This window comes from Pantherophis guttatus, chromosome 1, assembly GCF_059756535.1.
Source record: "Pantherophis guttatus breed Tessera chromosome 1, ASM5975653v1, whole genome shotgun sequence".
Taxonomy (NCBI): Eukaryota; Metazoa; Chordata; class Lepidosauria; order Squamata; family Colubridae; genus Pantherophis; species Pantherophis guttatus.
This window is the reverse complement of record NC_142063.1, coordinates 68,403,826-68,421,032: the sequence shown is the minus strand read 5'-3', so window position 1 is coordinate 68,421,032 and position 17,207 is coordinate 68,403,826. Positions and strand designations below refer to the sequence as shown.

Below are 17,207 nucleotides of genomic sequence, written 5' to 3'. Positions count from 1 at the left end.
GGAATTCTGGGAGTTGAAGTCCACAAATCTTAAAGCTGCCAAGTTTGAAGACCCCTGTTATAGACACTATCATGAAACCTTGAGAAAGAGTTGGCCATTTTGGTATTGCAGTTACTTGTGAACAGCTTTTTTACAAAGCCTTTTTCAGTAGTTAATATCTGAAACTATGTCCGATAAAGAGTCTAGGTTTTTTCACCAATTTTAAATTCCTTATGTTATCCAATAACATAGCAATAGATCTTCAACAAAAAGATGAAACAGCTGGAACAAGAGATTCCTTATAAGTTGGTGGCTACATTGGCTATCCAAATGAGCACATAAAAAACAAAACATAGGAATTGTTCATAATTACAATAAATTAAACAGAGATACAAGCTTCTAGATAACCATTAGCTGGCCTCATGCTATATCATTCCAACAGTACATCTCCCATTCCAAATAGTTGACATCCATGAAAAACACATACAACAGGCATCTTCCTGTTGAAGCAAATTCAACTTATTCCCTGAAAGAAGTGTTGTAAGTTATGAAGAATATTAATATTGAGAATATTTTGTAGCATGCCATAAAATATGTGACACTAAGTATAAGAAACAATTCTAACTTTGAAGATGAAATGAAATAATAATGGAAACTTGTAATTTGAGTTAAAGAAAGGTAGACATAACACCTCAGGAACATATGATTAATACACCTCCAAGAAAAAAAGAGATTTGAAATCTTTATGTTTTTTATCCTATTCCCTATTCCTTATTGAATATGCTCTGCAAGAAACTGTTTTTGTATGCTCAGCTTCTCCACTATAAAGTTCCTTTTCTTGATAGAAAGCTAAGGAGTCGAGATTTAGAAAAGTTCATCAGTAACTTTCTCTACTGCTGCTTTTTCCAATTTAGCATACATCAGGTATGTTAAGATTGCACTGCTATCATCTGCAGTCTATACAGCCATACCGATGCCAACTAGTAGTGATAAGAGTTTGTTAAATTTAGAAGGCCCTAGACTCAGGAAAACTGTTTTAGGAGGAGACAGAGAAGATATCAGGCACTTTTCACAATCAGATCTGGTTTCTTTGTTGAATAGATATTACTCTCCATAACTTATACACTTCAGGAGTGGCAATCAAATCCTGCTTTTCAACCCAAGAGTAATACAAAACATAATTTCTTTGCTGATTATCATGATTTCCACCTATCCCTGATATTAGGAGGAAACTTTATTGGGATAAAATATGTTATCTCTATTGCCAAACCCACTGTGCCTCTTTTCCCAGTCATCTGAATTGCTCCCTAGATTTTATGAACCTTGAGGCAGTCCTTGGATGGTGTCAAAATAAAAAGGGAAATAATTTGGTAGCACTGGTACAGCCAAGGATGACTTAAGCCAGTCTCTCTCATAATCTGGAGCTGAAGTGACAGTAATGTCATGGGAACTCAGAACAAAAAAAACCTTGTGGGCACGTTTGTACTATGGTTAGATACAAGTGGAGACATGGACAAAAACTGATACTCCTAACCAAAATGTATATTATCATTTACTGATTTTGGCCTAGTTTCTACAATAGTTGCTCACTGTTCTATGATTATATGCTTTTCATACACAAAGATCAACCCAGAAGAATACGCATATTAACAGAGAGGAATGACAGAATATGTTACCCACGCTGGTGCCTTATTGAAAAAGGCAAGCTTAGAGACAAAATTAATCTCAGTATATAAAAATTCAGCAAGGAGTGCATTGTAAAATAATCTACATGAGGGGAACCTTCTTTGCATTGTAAAATAATCTACATAACAAAATAACAGAGGGCAACAGTCTTTGCACCGTAAAATAATCTACCCTGTTCCCCCAAAATAAATTATTCCCCTGATAATAAGCCCGATCGGCTTTTGAGTGCACGGCAATAAGGCCAAGCGCTTATTTCAGGGTTCAAAAAAATAATAAGACAGGGTCTTATTTTCGGGGAAACACGGGTACCTGAGGGGAACCTTCTTTGCTACAAACAGAAATATAGTCCCTGAACTCTATAAATGTTGCAGAGACATTGGGAAACTGGGTAAGTTCAAGCAAAGGTTGCAAACCAAGAGATGGGTCCAAACCTATAAAACCTAAAATAAACGACATAGAGCTTAGGAGGAGAAAGAAGGGCAGCACAGAGAAAGTGGTTACAACAGTTCCCATCTCCCATCATCCCCACAGCTATTAGGGGATAGCTCAAACAGATCTCACCCTCACGGCTCTCTCTCCAAGCCACCACATACTCTGCATCCTGCCACCTGCCAGACTGGATCCTTTTCGACTAACTCCAACCTCTTATTCGTCTTCCCTGCCTCGACACCCCCGCGATTCAAAAGCCCTAAACATTCACTCCCATCTCCTCAGCCACATATTTGTTGCCAGAATCCTCTCTCTCCTCGACCCTGATGTATGTATGTATATACGTAAAGCCACCCGCACGACTCCCCTTCCGCGCTAGCCCGGGCAGAGAGAGAGGGAGAGAGGCGAAAGCCGTTTGGATGCGTAGGTACCACTACGGCACCCATCCAAAGCGATCCAGGCAAAAGCGAGGATGGAGCCCCGGGGCCCAGTTCGGCGGCCACTACTCTCACCTGGTCCAGGTTCTCCTCGCTGCCGCTGTCCTCGGTGTCTGAGTCAATGAGGACCCGGCCTTTCCGCTTCTTCACCATGGCGGAGCTGGCGCCGCCGCTCCCGTCCCCTCCTCACAGCGGGCCCAGCGGACGGTGTGCGGCACTTCGAGCGGCAGGCCTTTGCCAAAGCCAGCCAGCCGCTCGCCCGCCCGCCCGCCAGCCAACCCGGGACACAAAGGGCACCGAGCATGCGCCATGCGACGCGTCGGATGTAGGCGTGGCCGGCGTAGAAAGCGCTACTGGCCGTTAGGCCCTGAGTCGGTGGGGGGGGGGGGAGGCGGAGTTAAGGGGCGTTCCCCCGTCAGTTGGGGGGCAAGACGTGCTTGTAGTCCCAAAGGAGCCGTCGCCGGGGGCAGAGAGGCCAATGGTGGGGTGGTTGCCTTAGATGGGTGCATGTCGTTGTTTTTCTTTTTTGGAACCAGTGAAAGCTTAAGACCCATTTTACAGTCGGTATAAACGCTTGGCCAGGCCCGTCGTTGTAGGAGAGGGCCCGATGGGATTTTTGGAAACCCCCTGTTGCCGTTTACGTCAGTTATCTTCGACCACGCTAAAAAAAAAAAAACAATCAGTAAACGAAACGTCACTCTTTCGCCACCTTTTAAAAAGCATTAAAAGACACGGGTTTTCTAGTCGGAGGAGAAAATGTCCGTGTTCTACAGCCCTGATTTACGCGAGGGAAAGGAAACGGAACCTTCGTTATAGGCTGTCGTTCCTTTGAGGAGTCCGGACGACTTTCAGCGTTGGACTCGGCGGCGTAGAACTCGGGCCAAAAGACGGCGGCGATTTCAAGGTGAGCGAAGGGGATCGCATTTGCAAAGGTTAATTCCCGGTTGAACTACAGTACCCATCATCCCCAGTCTGCACTGGTAGAACGTACCCACACATTGTCTGGGAAAGACCATAATCCACTCTTTTGGGAATGAGAATTACGTGAAACTATTGGTTACAAGTTAGGGGTGAACTTACTACTACTTTAAGGAAGCAAAAAGCCAAGACGACGGAGAAGGATAGAAACGGAGCGAACTGAGTGCATTGCCCCATTCGGTGAGTTTACTGGTTTACAGCTATCTGGTTTTTCCTATCTAATGATGTTCCTTAAGAGTGAATAAATGTTGAAAAAATTATTTCAAGCTTAGGAAACTCTGCTTAGAGTTTCTGAGCGAAGAGAAACTTCTCAGGGTTTGTCTCTCAGCATCCATGGAAACTCTTTTGAATCAGAGACCCTAATTCTAGAAGAGATAACGGTTTTTAAAAGGCACACCAAGACTCAGTCAGTCCTAGGTGATGCCTCAGAAAGCCAAGCAGAATTTGACCTGGTTAATAGTTGCATGGGGGACCAGCAGAAAATCCCAGGGTTGCAGGCTAGGCTGCAAAACCAAATGTATGGAAGAAGGCAGTGGCAAACTTGCAAGTGGTGGCCCTGACCATATAGTCACCAAAACTGATCTTGACTCAATAAAGTCTTTACCAAGCAAACAGAAGTTTGATGAAGGCTTGTTTAAATAATTAGTATTTTCCAGATTGTGTTCTCATTGCTGAGGTTATGTGTGCAGATTCTAATAGGGAATCGTGCTCTAATTATTTTCTTTCATTTCTTTTTGCAGTAGAGATATCCCAAATGAAAAAGCTAACATTTTTTAGTTTTAAGAATATTGTGTATGTTTAGCTTAACACATACATACGTATGTACGTACATACATATATATGGGGAGGAGAATTTACTGCTGGTTTTTTTCTTCAGTGGATCCTACATGTTAAATATTAAATTTATTTGATCACTTTTTCCTTTTTTTGTACACTATTTTTTTTCCGTTTAGTTGTGTGTTGAATGTATGTTTTTGTTTCTATTTTGTGATAAAACAATAAATAATATTTTTTTTAAAGAATATGCTGTATGTCATATGCTATCTGCTTTGTTTATGTAGCTCATATGTTATTGAAAGTGTTACTTATAGTAATACAGTTAACAAGGTATATACATCTTGGTATATTTTGGAAAGTAAATGAAACTAAAAACTTTATTTTTAAAATGTTTTTTATTTGTATTATAACAGGTAAACGGCATTAATCAGAAATAGATACCGGCTTGTTTGGATAAGGGAAGCGACTCATCAATATTCATTTATGGCTTCATTTCTCAAAATGCTGGATTTTCTCTCTTTGATAAATAAACACTATTGCCAAAGTAGCTTGTGCAGGACCCTTGCAACTGGTCACCATGCAAGGTGGTACAGTGGCTATGAGAGACCCGGAACATCTATTGAGAAAATTTCACCACGGAAGACAATTGATAACTTTAAGAATGTAGTGGAAGAACTCAAAACACAATGCGGGCTTGTAAAGAAAGAGGTAGTTGATTTTATGAAAGGGTTTGACCAAAAACCAATGGAAGATTTTATATTTAATCAGACAAAAGTAGTATGGGAATTTCGTAGTGAAGAAGATATAAATAAATGGGCACTTGGTTCTGACGCAGCGATTGGAGGGAAAAGTGAAATTTCTATAAAGCTAGATAAGAATAAGCAGTATGCTATTGTGTCTGGGAACCTCAATACTACTGTACCTCATGACGGAGTGACAAAATATAGTGGATATTGTGCCATGGTATCAAAACCAGAAATGGTGAGTACAATCATATTCACGTTTAAAAGAATGTTTTATTCTTTAAGACAAAACTGGCTTTCAGTTCAAAAACTTCAAAATTCTCTTCTAAAAAAATATGATTCCCATTTTAATACTATTTTTTCAAAGTGCAGAATAATAGTAATGCCACATTCTTAAATATATTGGGCTGTAATGCTCCGCTATTAATGCTTACTTCTGTTGAGTGGCATTCAACAGCATAGCAGTCAAGAGATAATCTGTAGTTATAACCTGTAGGGCTGTGAAATTATCAAAATGGGATTTGGAGCATTACAGAAATTGCAGGAGAAAAAAGAGGATGAAAAAGATCTGCAGGATAAGTATGCGTAACTCAATGGGATTTTAGCCACTAACTTGGAATTAAATAAGCATATATATATGGATTGTGGTATTATGTTTTACACAGACTTGTAAAGTGGATCCTTGACTCACAAATAATTAATTACAAATTGCTCCATTAACCTCAGAATATGCTCAAATTACTCCCTTGTTTGATAACACGAACTGCTTTAACAACAGCTGCTTTAGCTGGAAAAAATGTGCCACATTCCCTATTTAAGTGTCCTTGTGTATGCTAAGACAGTAAAATACCTTTATGAAATATTTAAAATAAAATTTCCCCTGTTATAAATGTTATAACATTATTTTTGTTAGATCTATATTATATCAGGCTAACATTCTAATAATAGCTAAATCACAATTGCATTAAATTAGATTTTATTTTTGCTCCACAAGCACTTAAAAAGCCATTGTTGCTTTATTGTAATGTAATTGGCTTTGAGTTGTGAACCCATTCAAACAAGTTATTGTCTTTATCATTTTGTAGGAACCTAGCCAATTACATTAATTAATTAGGTGTAATTGAATGATGTGGTTTAAAATAAAGTGCAGTCAGCCATTATGTTAAAATCTCAAAGTTTGAAAAAATGTTAGTTATAATTTTCCACAAAATACAGATTTCTTTTTCAAAAATTGCCAAACCTGTTCTTTTTGTAATATAGAATGAGATTTGCTGTTCAATCTTGTTAGTAGTTGCTCAAAAATAAAACTGCATTTAATGGAACTTAAGTAAATTATCTGATGCCAGTGTGTAGTTGACTTCAATGATCTTGAAACACTAAAGAGGAGTAGTAATCAACAGAGGCTGCCAGGTATCCCAAGGACTTGGACAAAATCAAAAGTTTAAAAAATTCCGACTTCCGGTTGACGTCACAGTGAGACAGTCGGGGATATAGCGGGCTCTGATGAGTCCCGCGAAAACCCCGGCTGCTGAACCGCTGCCGATGGGTCTGTGGACCAAACCTGTCCTTCAGGGATCGGGGAAGAAGAGGGGCGCCTCGGAAGACCGAGAGGAACAGGCAAGTTCCTCAGAGGTCAGAGGGAACCCTCTGTGAGTCAGCGGCGGGGGGCGGCAGCCATGGCGGCTGCCACGAAGCTGGGACAACTGGGCAAGAAAAGTGCTGGAGGAAAGCGAAGTAAAACGGAGCCTTTTGAAACAGGGTGAGTGACAACACCCCAGGCTTGTAACAACGTTTGGAGCTATATTAGTAACTAGAAGACCCCTAGCCTAAAACAGTGGCTAAGCAACAAAGGGGCTTTGGGAATTTTTTAAACTGTAACTTTAAAGAATAAAGACCCGAGAAACAACTAATTTTGGAACAGAACTAAGAGACTTGATTTAGAGATATGGTAAAAGGACTAAACATTTTAAAAATTTGAATTGGACTAAGGGGGGGGGAAAGATTTGATACTTTTTTAACTAAAAGAAAATAAAGTGGATGGTTATATAATAAATAAAATGGAGTCTTGCATGACTAATGGGAAATGTGGATTATAGAGAGACACCATCTAGCGTAAAGAGGAACTTTGTAACCTTCCTTTGTTATGAGAACTTTGAGCTCTACAGAAAAGAAAAGAAAAAATGCTGAACTGTGGAGGAGGATTTTTCTTTCCTGACTGCAAGCAGCTGGACTTTGGTGAAGAAAAGGAATCTACAATGGAACTCCTGCAGTTGAACAAATAATAATTTGAATGTTGGCGCAGGAATAGAACAAGGATTAAGCACAGCCTTAAAAGAAAGAGATTTGATACATTATATCCAGAATAAAAATATGAAAAGAGATTTAATTGGACTTATGGAGAATAAAATTAAAAACTTGGAAAATGGAAGGAAATTTATGTTTGCAGACGAGGAAATGAAGATAATGTGATTAAAAATAAAATAAAGTAAAGATGATTGTAATAAATTAAAGGGAGGTTTTTATAGAAATTAAGAATGTTAAATGAAACTAATACATGTAAAGATATGTTTAATGCTATGTTTTAATGGTAAAATGTTAAGGTAAAGAATAAGGGTCAATATGATTAATTGAAAATGCTAAAAGGAATTTAAAAATATACTTAAAAATATGTTTTAAGCAAGATCCATGTCTCAAGGTTAAAATGTTATGAATGCTATGAAAAAGGATAAAGAAAAATATGATTAAATGAAAAGCAATGCATAGATGGACGGAAACAACAAAGAAAGGTTTAAGTAGAGATTGTTAAACCAACTATGAACATGCTGTATTTAACAGCCAAAAACCTATAATATGCTGTATTGAACAGCCAAACAAATGGTCATGCTGGGTATCAGCCAAAACAAAACTTAATATGCCATGTAACGGCCAAAAAACAAAAATAGAGATGCTGTGTTCAACAGCCAAACAAACCTGAAGATGCCGTGTAATGGCCAAAAAAACAAAATCAATGTGCTGTGTTTAACAGCCAAACAAAGGGCATGCTGGGTAATGGCTAAAAAATAAAAATACGCTGTATTCAACAGTCAAAACAAAGGGTTATGCTGTGATTAACAGTCAAGAAATAGAAATGATTGGTTTAACATCAAAGATAATAAAAAAGGTGGGATAATTAAAATGAGGTGGTGTATATTGAGAGTGATAGTTAAGATAAAATGCATAAGTTAGGTTTAATAATAATGTTTAATCTGTTTAATATAATTGTATGATTTATATTGTTAAAATCTCCATCTAAGAGAAAAATGAATTGATAATTGGTTAGGATTTAAGATTTAAGTAACGGGTTTTTGGGGATAATGGCATAGTTATATAGATAGATTTGCGGGAAATATTTGTTTAAAATATTGAGTTGTGTTAATTGAAAATAAGATTTGTTAATGATTTGTTTTAATTTGTGACCAGAGCAAAAGCTTCGTTTTGAAAAGATGTGTTTTATGATTTTTTTTTTTGTTTAAAAAAAATTTATCTAAAAAAAAAAAGTTAAAAAAATTCCCACAGCAGTCCAGTTCCCCATTGTTGCCAAGAAAAAATTTACAAATATGCCCAAATAGTCATCAGGATTCAGGTTTGTCTTGAGAGAAATTTTGCCTTTATCTGTAATGTTAAGGAACAGTTCATTGAGCAGCATACATTTTTAAAAGGTTTTTTTCCCCAAATGTTTAACTTGTTTTTAAAAGCCCACTTCGTAGCCATTTTATCTACCCTTCAACTGCATTGGGGGTGTGCAGATAATTTGTTTGCTTTCTCAGTAATAGTGATTAATAAGCAAATTGACACGGCTTGTAAAATTAGACTCAGTTACCATCTGTTGTGAAGTAGTTGTACAGTGTAACATGTCAAACTTGCTGTAGATGTTTGGGGAACAGATGTCCCCAGAATTTTTCTGTCTGCTGAATTAATGTTGCATTCTGTTATCCTCAAGTGTCACCTATAAGCAAGGCATATTGGTCTAAGTGTGTGTGGAAATTGGCACTGTAATCACAATTTTATTAGCCTGGAAATTTGGATAGTTTCTGGTATCTTGTCCAAAAATAATTGAAAACAGTTTTCTCAACGAGGGTGGTGAGGATACAAATTGTGTCAGTGCAGTGGTGTGTGTGTGTGTGGTTCTGTTCAGTTGCTTATTACATAATAATTTTTTGAGAAAAAATAATGTTTATGACAAAATCCACTTGTCATGACAGTTATGTGAAAAGGATAGAGCAGATTAATAGAACAAAAAAACACCTCAGCAGTGAACAGTAGAATATTAAGAAAGCCACATATAAAGGAGAAGGGAAATTTGCCAAGTGTAATAATTGGTGGAATATTAAAAGTAAATGTATATATTTTGGCAGCTTGCTTTTCATCGGACAAAGTTACATGACTGGTCAAATTTTAATAGTCTATATCTGCGTGTCCGTGGTGATGGTAGACCGTGGATGTTAAACATCAATCCAAACAAATACGACTTTACTTCAGTGAAGGATGGTTATAACTACTTCATATTCCCTCGAGGGGGGCCATATTGGGAGGAAATCGAGGTAACAATTATGACTTTTTTGATACTATTATAGAAAGTATAGCTTCCGATATTTGAAAAAATAGGCAAACAAGAATCTTTGAATTTAAATTTTTGAAACATGAAAAAAGGATTGTTTTCTTATGTGATTTTTTTCCCCTAACTTGGATTTTTTGTACAAGTTTGAGAATGGCAAATTGCCACTTACCCATAGAGTTCTATTACTCCAGATGCTGTAATACTTTTGGATTGAAAATATTTTTCTTTATTAAAAAAACTAGCATACAATTGCCTCTGCAACTATAATCAATTGAGACAATTTACTATACAAAAAATAGTGAAAAGGTTGTATGTAAGAAAGTGAGAATTGGTTATATCAGGAAAAACTTTTAAAAATGGGTTAAATGTTATAGAGATGGGTTACTTAAGAAATGTGTGTGGTAAAACAGTCTAGAAAAGAATGTTAATGAATGTATATTGAATAGAAATGTCAGTGTTCATAACGATACATAGTATATTGTGGTTTTGTCAAAAAACAACAACAATGTAAAATGTACAGTTGTGTTCATAAGTATACATACCCTGGCAGAATTTATGATTTCTTGGCCATTTTTCAGAGAATATGAATGATAACATGAAAACTTTTCTTTCACTCATGGTTAGTGTTTGGCTGAAGCCATTTATTATCAATCAACTGTTTACTCTTTTTCAATCATAATGACAACAGAAACTACCCAAATGACCTTGATCACAAGTTTACATACCCCAGTTCTTAATATGGTGTATTGCCCCCTTTAACATCAATGACAGCTTGAAGTCTTTTGTGGTATAGGTGGATGAGGCTCTTTATCTTCTCAGATGGTAAAGCTGCCCATTCTTCCTGGCAAAAAGCCGCCTGGTCCTGTAAATTCTTGGGCTATCTTGCATGAACTGCATGTTTGAGATCTCCCTAAAGTGGCTCAATGACATTGAGGTCAGGAGACTGAGATGGCCACTCCAGAATCTTCACTTTATTCTGCTGTAGCCAATGACAGGTCGACTTGGCCTTGTGTTTAGGATCATTGTCATGCTGGAATGTTCAAGTACGTTCCATGCGCAGCTTCCGGGCTGATGAATGCAAATTGTCCTCCAGCATCTTTTGATAACATACTGCATTCATTGTGCCATCAATTCTGACAAAATTACCTGTGCCTTTGTAGCTCACATATACCCAAAACATCAGCAATTCACCTCTGTGTTTCACAATAGGAATGGTGTACTTTTCATCATAGGCCTTGTTGACTTCTCTCCAAATGTAGCGTTTATGGTTGTGGCCAAAAAGCTCAATTTTGGTCTCATCACTCCAAATGACTTTGTGCCAGAAAGTTTGAGGCTTGTGTCTGTGCTGTTTGATGTATTATAAGCGGGATACTTTGTGGCATTTGCGTAGTAATGGCTTTCTTCTGGCGACTCGACCATGCACCCCATCTTTCTTCCAGTGCCTTCTTATTGTGCATCGTGCAACAGCCACACCACATATTTTCAGAGAGTCCTGTATTTCGCCTGAAGTTATTTGTGGGTTTTTCTTTGCATCCTGAACAATTTTCCTGGCAGTTGTGGCTGAAAGTTTAGTTGGTCTACCTGACTGTGGTTTGGTTTCAACAGAACCCCTCATTTTCCACTTCTTGATTAGAGTTTGAACACTGCTGATTGGCATTCTCAATTCCTTGGATATCTTTTTATATCTCTTTCGTTTTATACAGTTCAACCACCTTTTCCCACAGGTCCTTTGATAATTCTTTTGCTTTCCCCATGACTCAGAATCCAGAAACGTCAGTGCAGCACTGGATGAAGGATGCAAGGGTCTGTCAGGAGGCCAGAAACTCATTGACCTTTTATACACACACACTAATTACATGCAAACAGATCACAGGTGAGGATGGTTACCTTTAATAGTCATTCACAGCCCTTTGTGTCAACCTGTGTGCATGTTATCAGGCCACAATCACCAGGATATGTAAACTTTTGATCGGGATCATTTGGGTAGTTTCTGTTGTCATTATGATTGAAAAAGAGTAAACACCGTTGATTGATAATAAATGGCTTCAGCCAAACACTAACCATGAGTGAAAGAAAGGTTTTCGTGTTATCATTCATATTCTCTGAAAAATGGCCAGGAAATCATAAATTCTGCCAGGGTATGTAAACTTATGAGCACAACTGTATGAAAGAAAAATGAATGTATTGCAAGAAATATTCAAATACTCACATTTTTCAGCTGATCTGTAAATTCTTTATAACAGGTTCCATTTTCTAAGTTCTTTTTTACAAGCCATGGGAGAATCCAGGATGGCCAGTATGAAATCTGGCCAGATAGGGTAAGTGGTTTTTAAACTTGCTATTTGAAAATGCACATCTAAGATCTGTGATCAAAGTTCTTAATTATTTTATTCACTGAATTTGATTTATATCCTGCCTTTTTGCTCTGGTAGGAATCAAGGTAGCTAATTAAACTAGACTAACTGGACTACACTAACTATAATAAAAAAGCAGTGTTAAAAACTAAATAAAATAATATATATGAATGATTATACTCACTCTATCAATTCCAGGAAGATTATCCACTTGGGGAAGAAATGTGTGTTTATTCATTTCCTAAATAGTTTCAGGAGGGTGTATCCACCCAATATCTTGTTGTCTGGAAATGTAATAAGCATTTCCTCTTCATCCACCTCATTACAAAAAACACCGAAGAATACATTATCCAGGAATAATCCATGTGACACTCTATTTGATACTCTTGCCAGTTTGATGAGGAACCACAATTTGAGTAGACTTCTCAAGTCAGCTGTGCACAAATTATACTGTTCACACTTAACTAGCTTGTTAATCAACATCATGAGGATTTTTATCGTATATTTTGCTGAAGCCAAGGTTTCTTATGTCTGTAGCATTCTCAAAGAACAAAATAAGTTAGACCAGGTTGGTTCTTGACAACTTCATCTAATTTAGTAAGTACCAAAGTGCTTACAAATGAAACTCTTTATCACTTTTTCTGGAATATTCCCAGGTGTGTCAGACTGTTTGAATTACAGATTTTCAGAACTACAGTTCAAATGCTAGATCTTCTCTTTTCCTATTTTGCGAGGGACATTTGCATCTTTCTGGTCATTTGGCACTTCATTAGTTCTTCATAATTTATTAAATATGATATATATCAAGTATAATATGTATCAGACAGTCAGCTAGTCCCTTCAGTACCCTAGTATGAAATTAAACTGGCTCTAAATATTGAAACACTCCTAAAGTGAAAAGATATTACCTGATTGTCATTTTTCTGACGATCTCTGGCTTCGTTCTGACTGTTCATACTTGGTGTAACACAGGGACAGAAAGCGAATCAAATTCTTCATTGTGTTTTGAACTAGAACATTAAAAGCAAGTATGATAGTTGGATTCTTGGTGTTCTCTTTGTGGTTTTCCTGAAGATATTCCATTATTAACCTAGGGCATAGCCTAAAATCAGTGCGGTATGGGAAAACAAGCTCAGCAAACACGCTGAACTACAGTACATAATATTCTCTACTGTAACAATTATGACAGATCTTTGCAATTAATAAAGTGTAATTGATTGTTTAAAGGCAACAAGGCTTAGCAGTATGTATCATATGATAATCCATTCTAGTCAGTTTGATTTAATGGTTTAAGTGTTGGACTAAGAGTGGAAAATCTGAGTTCTAGTCCTGGTTAAGATACCAGTTGGGTTACCTTGGGCCAGGCATTCTCTGATATTCCCAGGATGAAAGCAATAGGAAACTTCCAAAAACATGGCTTACGTAAATAAAGGATTTTGCTCTGTTTACACCAGAACTCACGTTTGACTAAAAGAAAAGTTCTTCTATAATGTAAAAAAAAAAAAGAATGAATATGAAATGCATAATCTATTTAGTAAATTGAATTCAGTGAGATTTACTCTACTAAGTCCTTAACGGATTGCAGTCCAGATTTGGATAGGCTTTCTTGCAGACACTGCTCTAATTTAGTTATAAACTGTTATATGTCTTAAATCCATTTCCACAAAGTTTAAGATTTTTTAATGATTAAAGCAATATACATGTTTAAAAAGTGACCCAAGTTTATTCAGATGTTTGTTGAGGTTTCTTTTAGCAGGTAAGGTAAAAAGGGTTTTAAATACTTCTTTGAGCTTGCATCAAACCAGGACTTATAAATGCATTAATGTATAACATGAAACAGTTATCTGGAAATTAAACAAAAAACAAAGCTTGAATCCAGGGATATATTTAATAAGTAGCAGTGCCTTACTGCTTACAAAAAACAGCCCTGCTGAATTATTTGGATTCCCTGGGTCACATCTGTCTATACTATTTCATTATTTCAGAGCTTTTAGCCTTGAAGGTGCATAGATTTTTGATGGGAGAAAGACTGCTGAATCTGGGTAGTAAAGGAGGAAGAGGATTTGGAGTTCTCTAGGAATTCTGTTCTTGAATTAAATAAGTTTTGAATATTGCTAATCAAGAACTACGTAGCTGAATAAATTGTTGTAAAAACATCAATTTAGGCTTAATAGACATGAGATAAATAAATATCGCATGACTTTAGCAATATTTTTGTGAGAATAATACAAAGTGATTTTTTTTAACAGATCAGCACATTGGGACTTACTCTGGCTGATAAAGTAGATGGTCCATTCCAGCTGGATATAGACTTCATTGGATTGTTCAGTGACAAATCGCATACAGAGAATTTTGCCTATGAACTCTATGAAAGAAATCCCAAGAAATAGAACAAGTGGAGGACAGTTGTTCCTTTCAGTTTAGAATATTTCTGTAATTGCATGCCATTCAGTAGTAAGCTACAGTTGAATACTGGACTTATCAGTGAATACAAGCTACATAAGCAGTTATGGAAAAACAACAAAAATCAACATAGTAAAATAAGGACTCTATGATAGTGCCATCTAGCATGCAGCCTTTTAGCCATCACCTGGATTTAAATGGTGATGGGAAGTATAACTAATATGCACATGCTCCCCATCCCCCAATTAATAAAGAACATCTGTAAAAGAACTGAGCTATCCTACTTTTAACATGTAGTTTTCTGACTTACATTGACCAAAAGAAAACGACTGAATTCCTTTTAGCTGAAGGAGAAATGAATTTATTTTATGGATATCAAAATGTTGTACATAATAAATTGATTGCCCTCAAATTGTTTGATGTCTAGCAACTAGATATTCTCCATGATCTATCCCTAACCTATTTTAGATCTTCCAAAATTGTATCCATTACCACTAAGTCCATCCACCTTGCTGTTCATCATTTTCCTATCTTTCACTTTTTCCAGCATTAGAGCCTTTTCCAGAAAGCTAGGTTTTCAGACATGTCTGAAGTAGGATAATTTAAGCCTCTTCATTTGTGACTCCGGTAAGAACTCTGGGCTGATTTGTTTTGGGATCCATTGATCATTATTATTTCTTTGTCTATCCACATTCTCGAGTCTAAAGTTTAAAAGCGTGACTTCATATAACAGCATCACTTGGAATTGAACTGTTCCCATTTGGTAATCAAATTTGACGGCTGTGGCCAGGGGGGGCCTTCTATCAGGTTCGCCTGATTCGCCAGTTGCGTCCCTTTCTGGACCGGGACTCCTTGCGCACGGTCACTCATGCCCTCATCACTTCCCGCCTGGACTACTGTAATGCTCTCTACATGGGGCTCCCCTTGAAGAGCACCCGGAGGCTCCAACTGGTCCAGAATGCGGCCGCGTGGGTGATTGTGGGAGCGACATGGTGCTCCCATTTAACACCTCTCCTGCGTGAGCTGCACTGGCTTCCGGTGGTCTTCCGGGTGCAATTCAAGGTGCTGGTTACCATCTTCAGAGCGCTCCATGGCTTAGGACCTGGGTACTTACAAAACTGCCTGCTGCTACCAATAGCCTTCCACCGGCCAGTACACTCCCACAGAGGGGCTCCTCCGGGTGCCGTCGATCAAACAATGTCGACTGGCGACCCCCAGAGGGAGAGCCTTCTCTGTGGGGGCACCTCCCCTCTGGAACGAACTGCCCCCCAGGATATGGAGGATTCCCGACTTGTGCACCTTTCGCCGTGCCCTCAAAACGTTTTTATTCCAACAAGCCGGGCTGGCCTAATTTTTTTTTAATTTTTTAAAATTTTACAAAAGGTGTTTTATTTGAATAACTGGGCCAAATTATTTAATATGCTTTTAAATCGTTTTTAAATTTTATATTTGTGTGCTTTTACTTTTGGCTGTACACCGCCGAGTCCTTCGGGAGAAGGGCGGTATATAAATTGGAATAATAAATAAATCTCACTGGTGCTTGGACAAGGACTCGACTTAATCCAACCCATTCCCAACATGGTTCCCTCTCCCAGCCCCAAGGTTTGGTAAAGAAAGGGATTGCCTCATTTTCAATTCACACCTACCTATGGCTGCCCTGCACAGTAGCAGTCCTCAGTGGCAGTGGTGGCAAAAGTAAAGGCCTGCGGACTTAGTTTCGGCCTACTGCCTCTCGGCTTCAGCTTGTGTCACCGGACCCAAAGATTGCCACCTCAAACCCTACACTGTGGCCAGCCACCTTAATACCACAGTGCAAAGCCCCAGCATCCCTGTAGGCCCTGCCATACCCAAGTTGACTTCCAATGTTTCACTAGTGAAGTATGCCCAGCCTTATCTTATTTAAGGCAGTTGCTTGCCGCATCGGGCCTTTTCCTCAAAGGTGTTTGTGCCATTCTCCAATTATGTGTTGTATTTAGGTATCAGGTTTCTGAGGTCTTCTGAAACTTTGTGATAATGCCACATCTACGGTCTCCAAATTGCAAATGCTGTTCTCACAATGCTGTAGGAAGCTTCAGAAAGCGTCTAATGCCTTCACACCTGCTTTTCTCCAAATCAATCATGCCACTCTTAAGATCATTTGGAAGCCTGGGCAGCCAAACAGGCAGAAATGTGGAGGGAGTCGAGTTAGGCAGGTGGAGGGAATTGAAGCACTCCTGCAGCGTAAGAAAAATGATGGCTTGTAAGTGCCCAAATTATGACATGACTCCTGCATTGACATTAACTTCAAGCACCTGACGTAAATACTATTTGTTGGGGAAATTGCTGAATAAATGGTTGTTACACAAGGAATACCTGTAGTTTGTCGTATTTATATTTAACTTTAATCCCACTTTTCTCAACTGTTATTACTAGCCCTTGCAGATCCTTTGCATTTTTGGCTATTAGGGTAGTGTCATCAACATAGCACAGGTTATTTATGTTTTTTCCTCCAACAATATTATAGCATTTCTGAAGTTATAACTACAGCCAACACGTTGGTTGCACCTGGAGTTCAAATACCAAAATGATATGTTCCCATTAAATTAACATTTAAATAAAACAACCCTTTGTGTGATAACTGAAGACATTTTTGTAGCAGAGGCAGAAAGGTGAGAAAACTATGTTTTCAAAAGATTTCCACAATGTTTGGAGAAAAAAACCTATAAATGCAAAAGGCAATTCTTTTCATCAAGTTAGTTGATGTCCAATATTTTTTAAAGGTAGAGTTTAATATGAACAGGAACTTTGATTTAGATAATGCCACTGAAGAAACTGGGTATGAGCA

At 37.9% G+C, this 17,207-nt stretch overlaps 2 protein-coding genes and 1 long non-coding RNA gene across 6 annotated transcripts in view; 1 reads left to right on the top strand and 2 right to left on the bottom strand.

The window, feature by feature from the left end:
* Positions 1 to 2,864, bottom strand: part of RTF1 (RTF1 homolog, Paf1/RNA polymerase II complex component) — a 29,966-nt gene extending 27,102 nt beyond the window's left edge. The window contains exon 1 of the mRNA XM_034417810.2: positions 2,607 to 2,864. Coding sequence (XP_034273701.1) covers positions 2,607 to 2,684 — 78 coding nt within the window. The 5' untranslated portion in view covers positions 2,685 to 2,864. The remainder of the gene's footprint in view (positions 1 to 2,606) is intronic.
* NDUFAF1 (NADH:ubiquinone oxidoreductase complex assembly factor 1) lies at positions 2,838 to 16,732 on the top strand. Of its 4 annotated transcripts, none has more exons than XM_034417811.3 (5): positions 2,838 to 3,689; positions 4,700 to 5,267; positions 9,424 to 9,609; positions 11,870 to 11,944; positions 14,230 to 16,732. In XM_034417811.3, the coding sequence occupies exons 2-5, from the start codon at positions 4,770 to 4,772 to the stop codon at positions 14,368 to 14,370; spliced, it is 900 nt and encodes a 299-aa protein (XP_034273702.1). In that variant the 5' UTR covers positions 2,838 to 3,689; positions 4,700 to 4,769; the 3' UTR covers positions 14,371 to 16,732. The 4 variants fall into 4 exon arrangements, with proteins under 4 accessions (XP_034273702.1, XP_034273703.1, XP_087732044.1 ...); XM_034417812.3 differs by having other exon boundaries at positions 2,853 to 3,435; positions 14,230 to 14,650; XM_087875918.1 differs by lacking the exon at positions 9,424 to 9,609 and having other exon boundaries at positions 2,864 to 3,689; positions 14,230 to 14,650.
* On the bottom strand, positions 8,867 to 10,418 carry LOC117665662 (uncharacterized). Its single transcript, XR_004591426.3, has 2 exons — positions 10,352 to 10,418; positions 8,867 to 9,014 (listed from the first exon to the last, which is right to left on the bottom strand). It is a non-coding gene; the product is annotated as an uncharacterized LOC117665662 (long non-coding RNA).
* Positions 16,733 to 17,207: the final 475 nt, after the last annotated feature.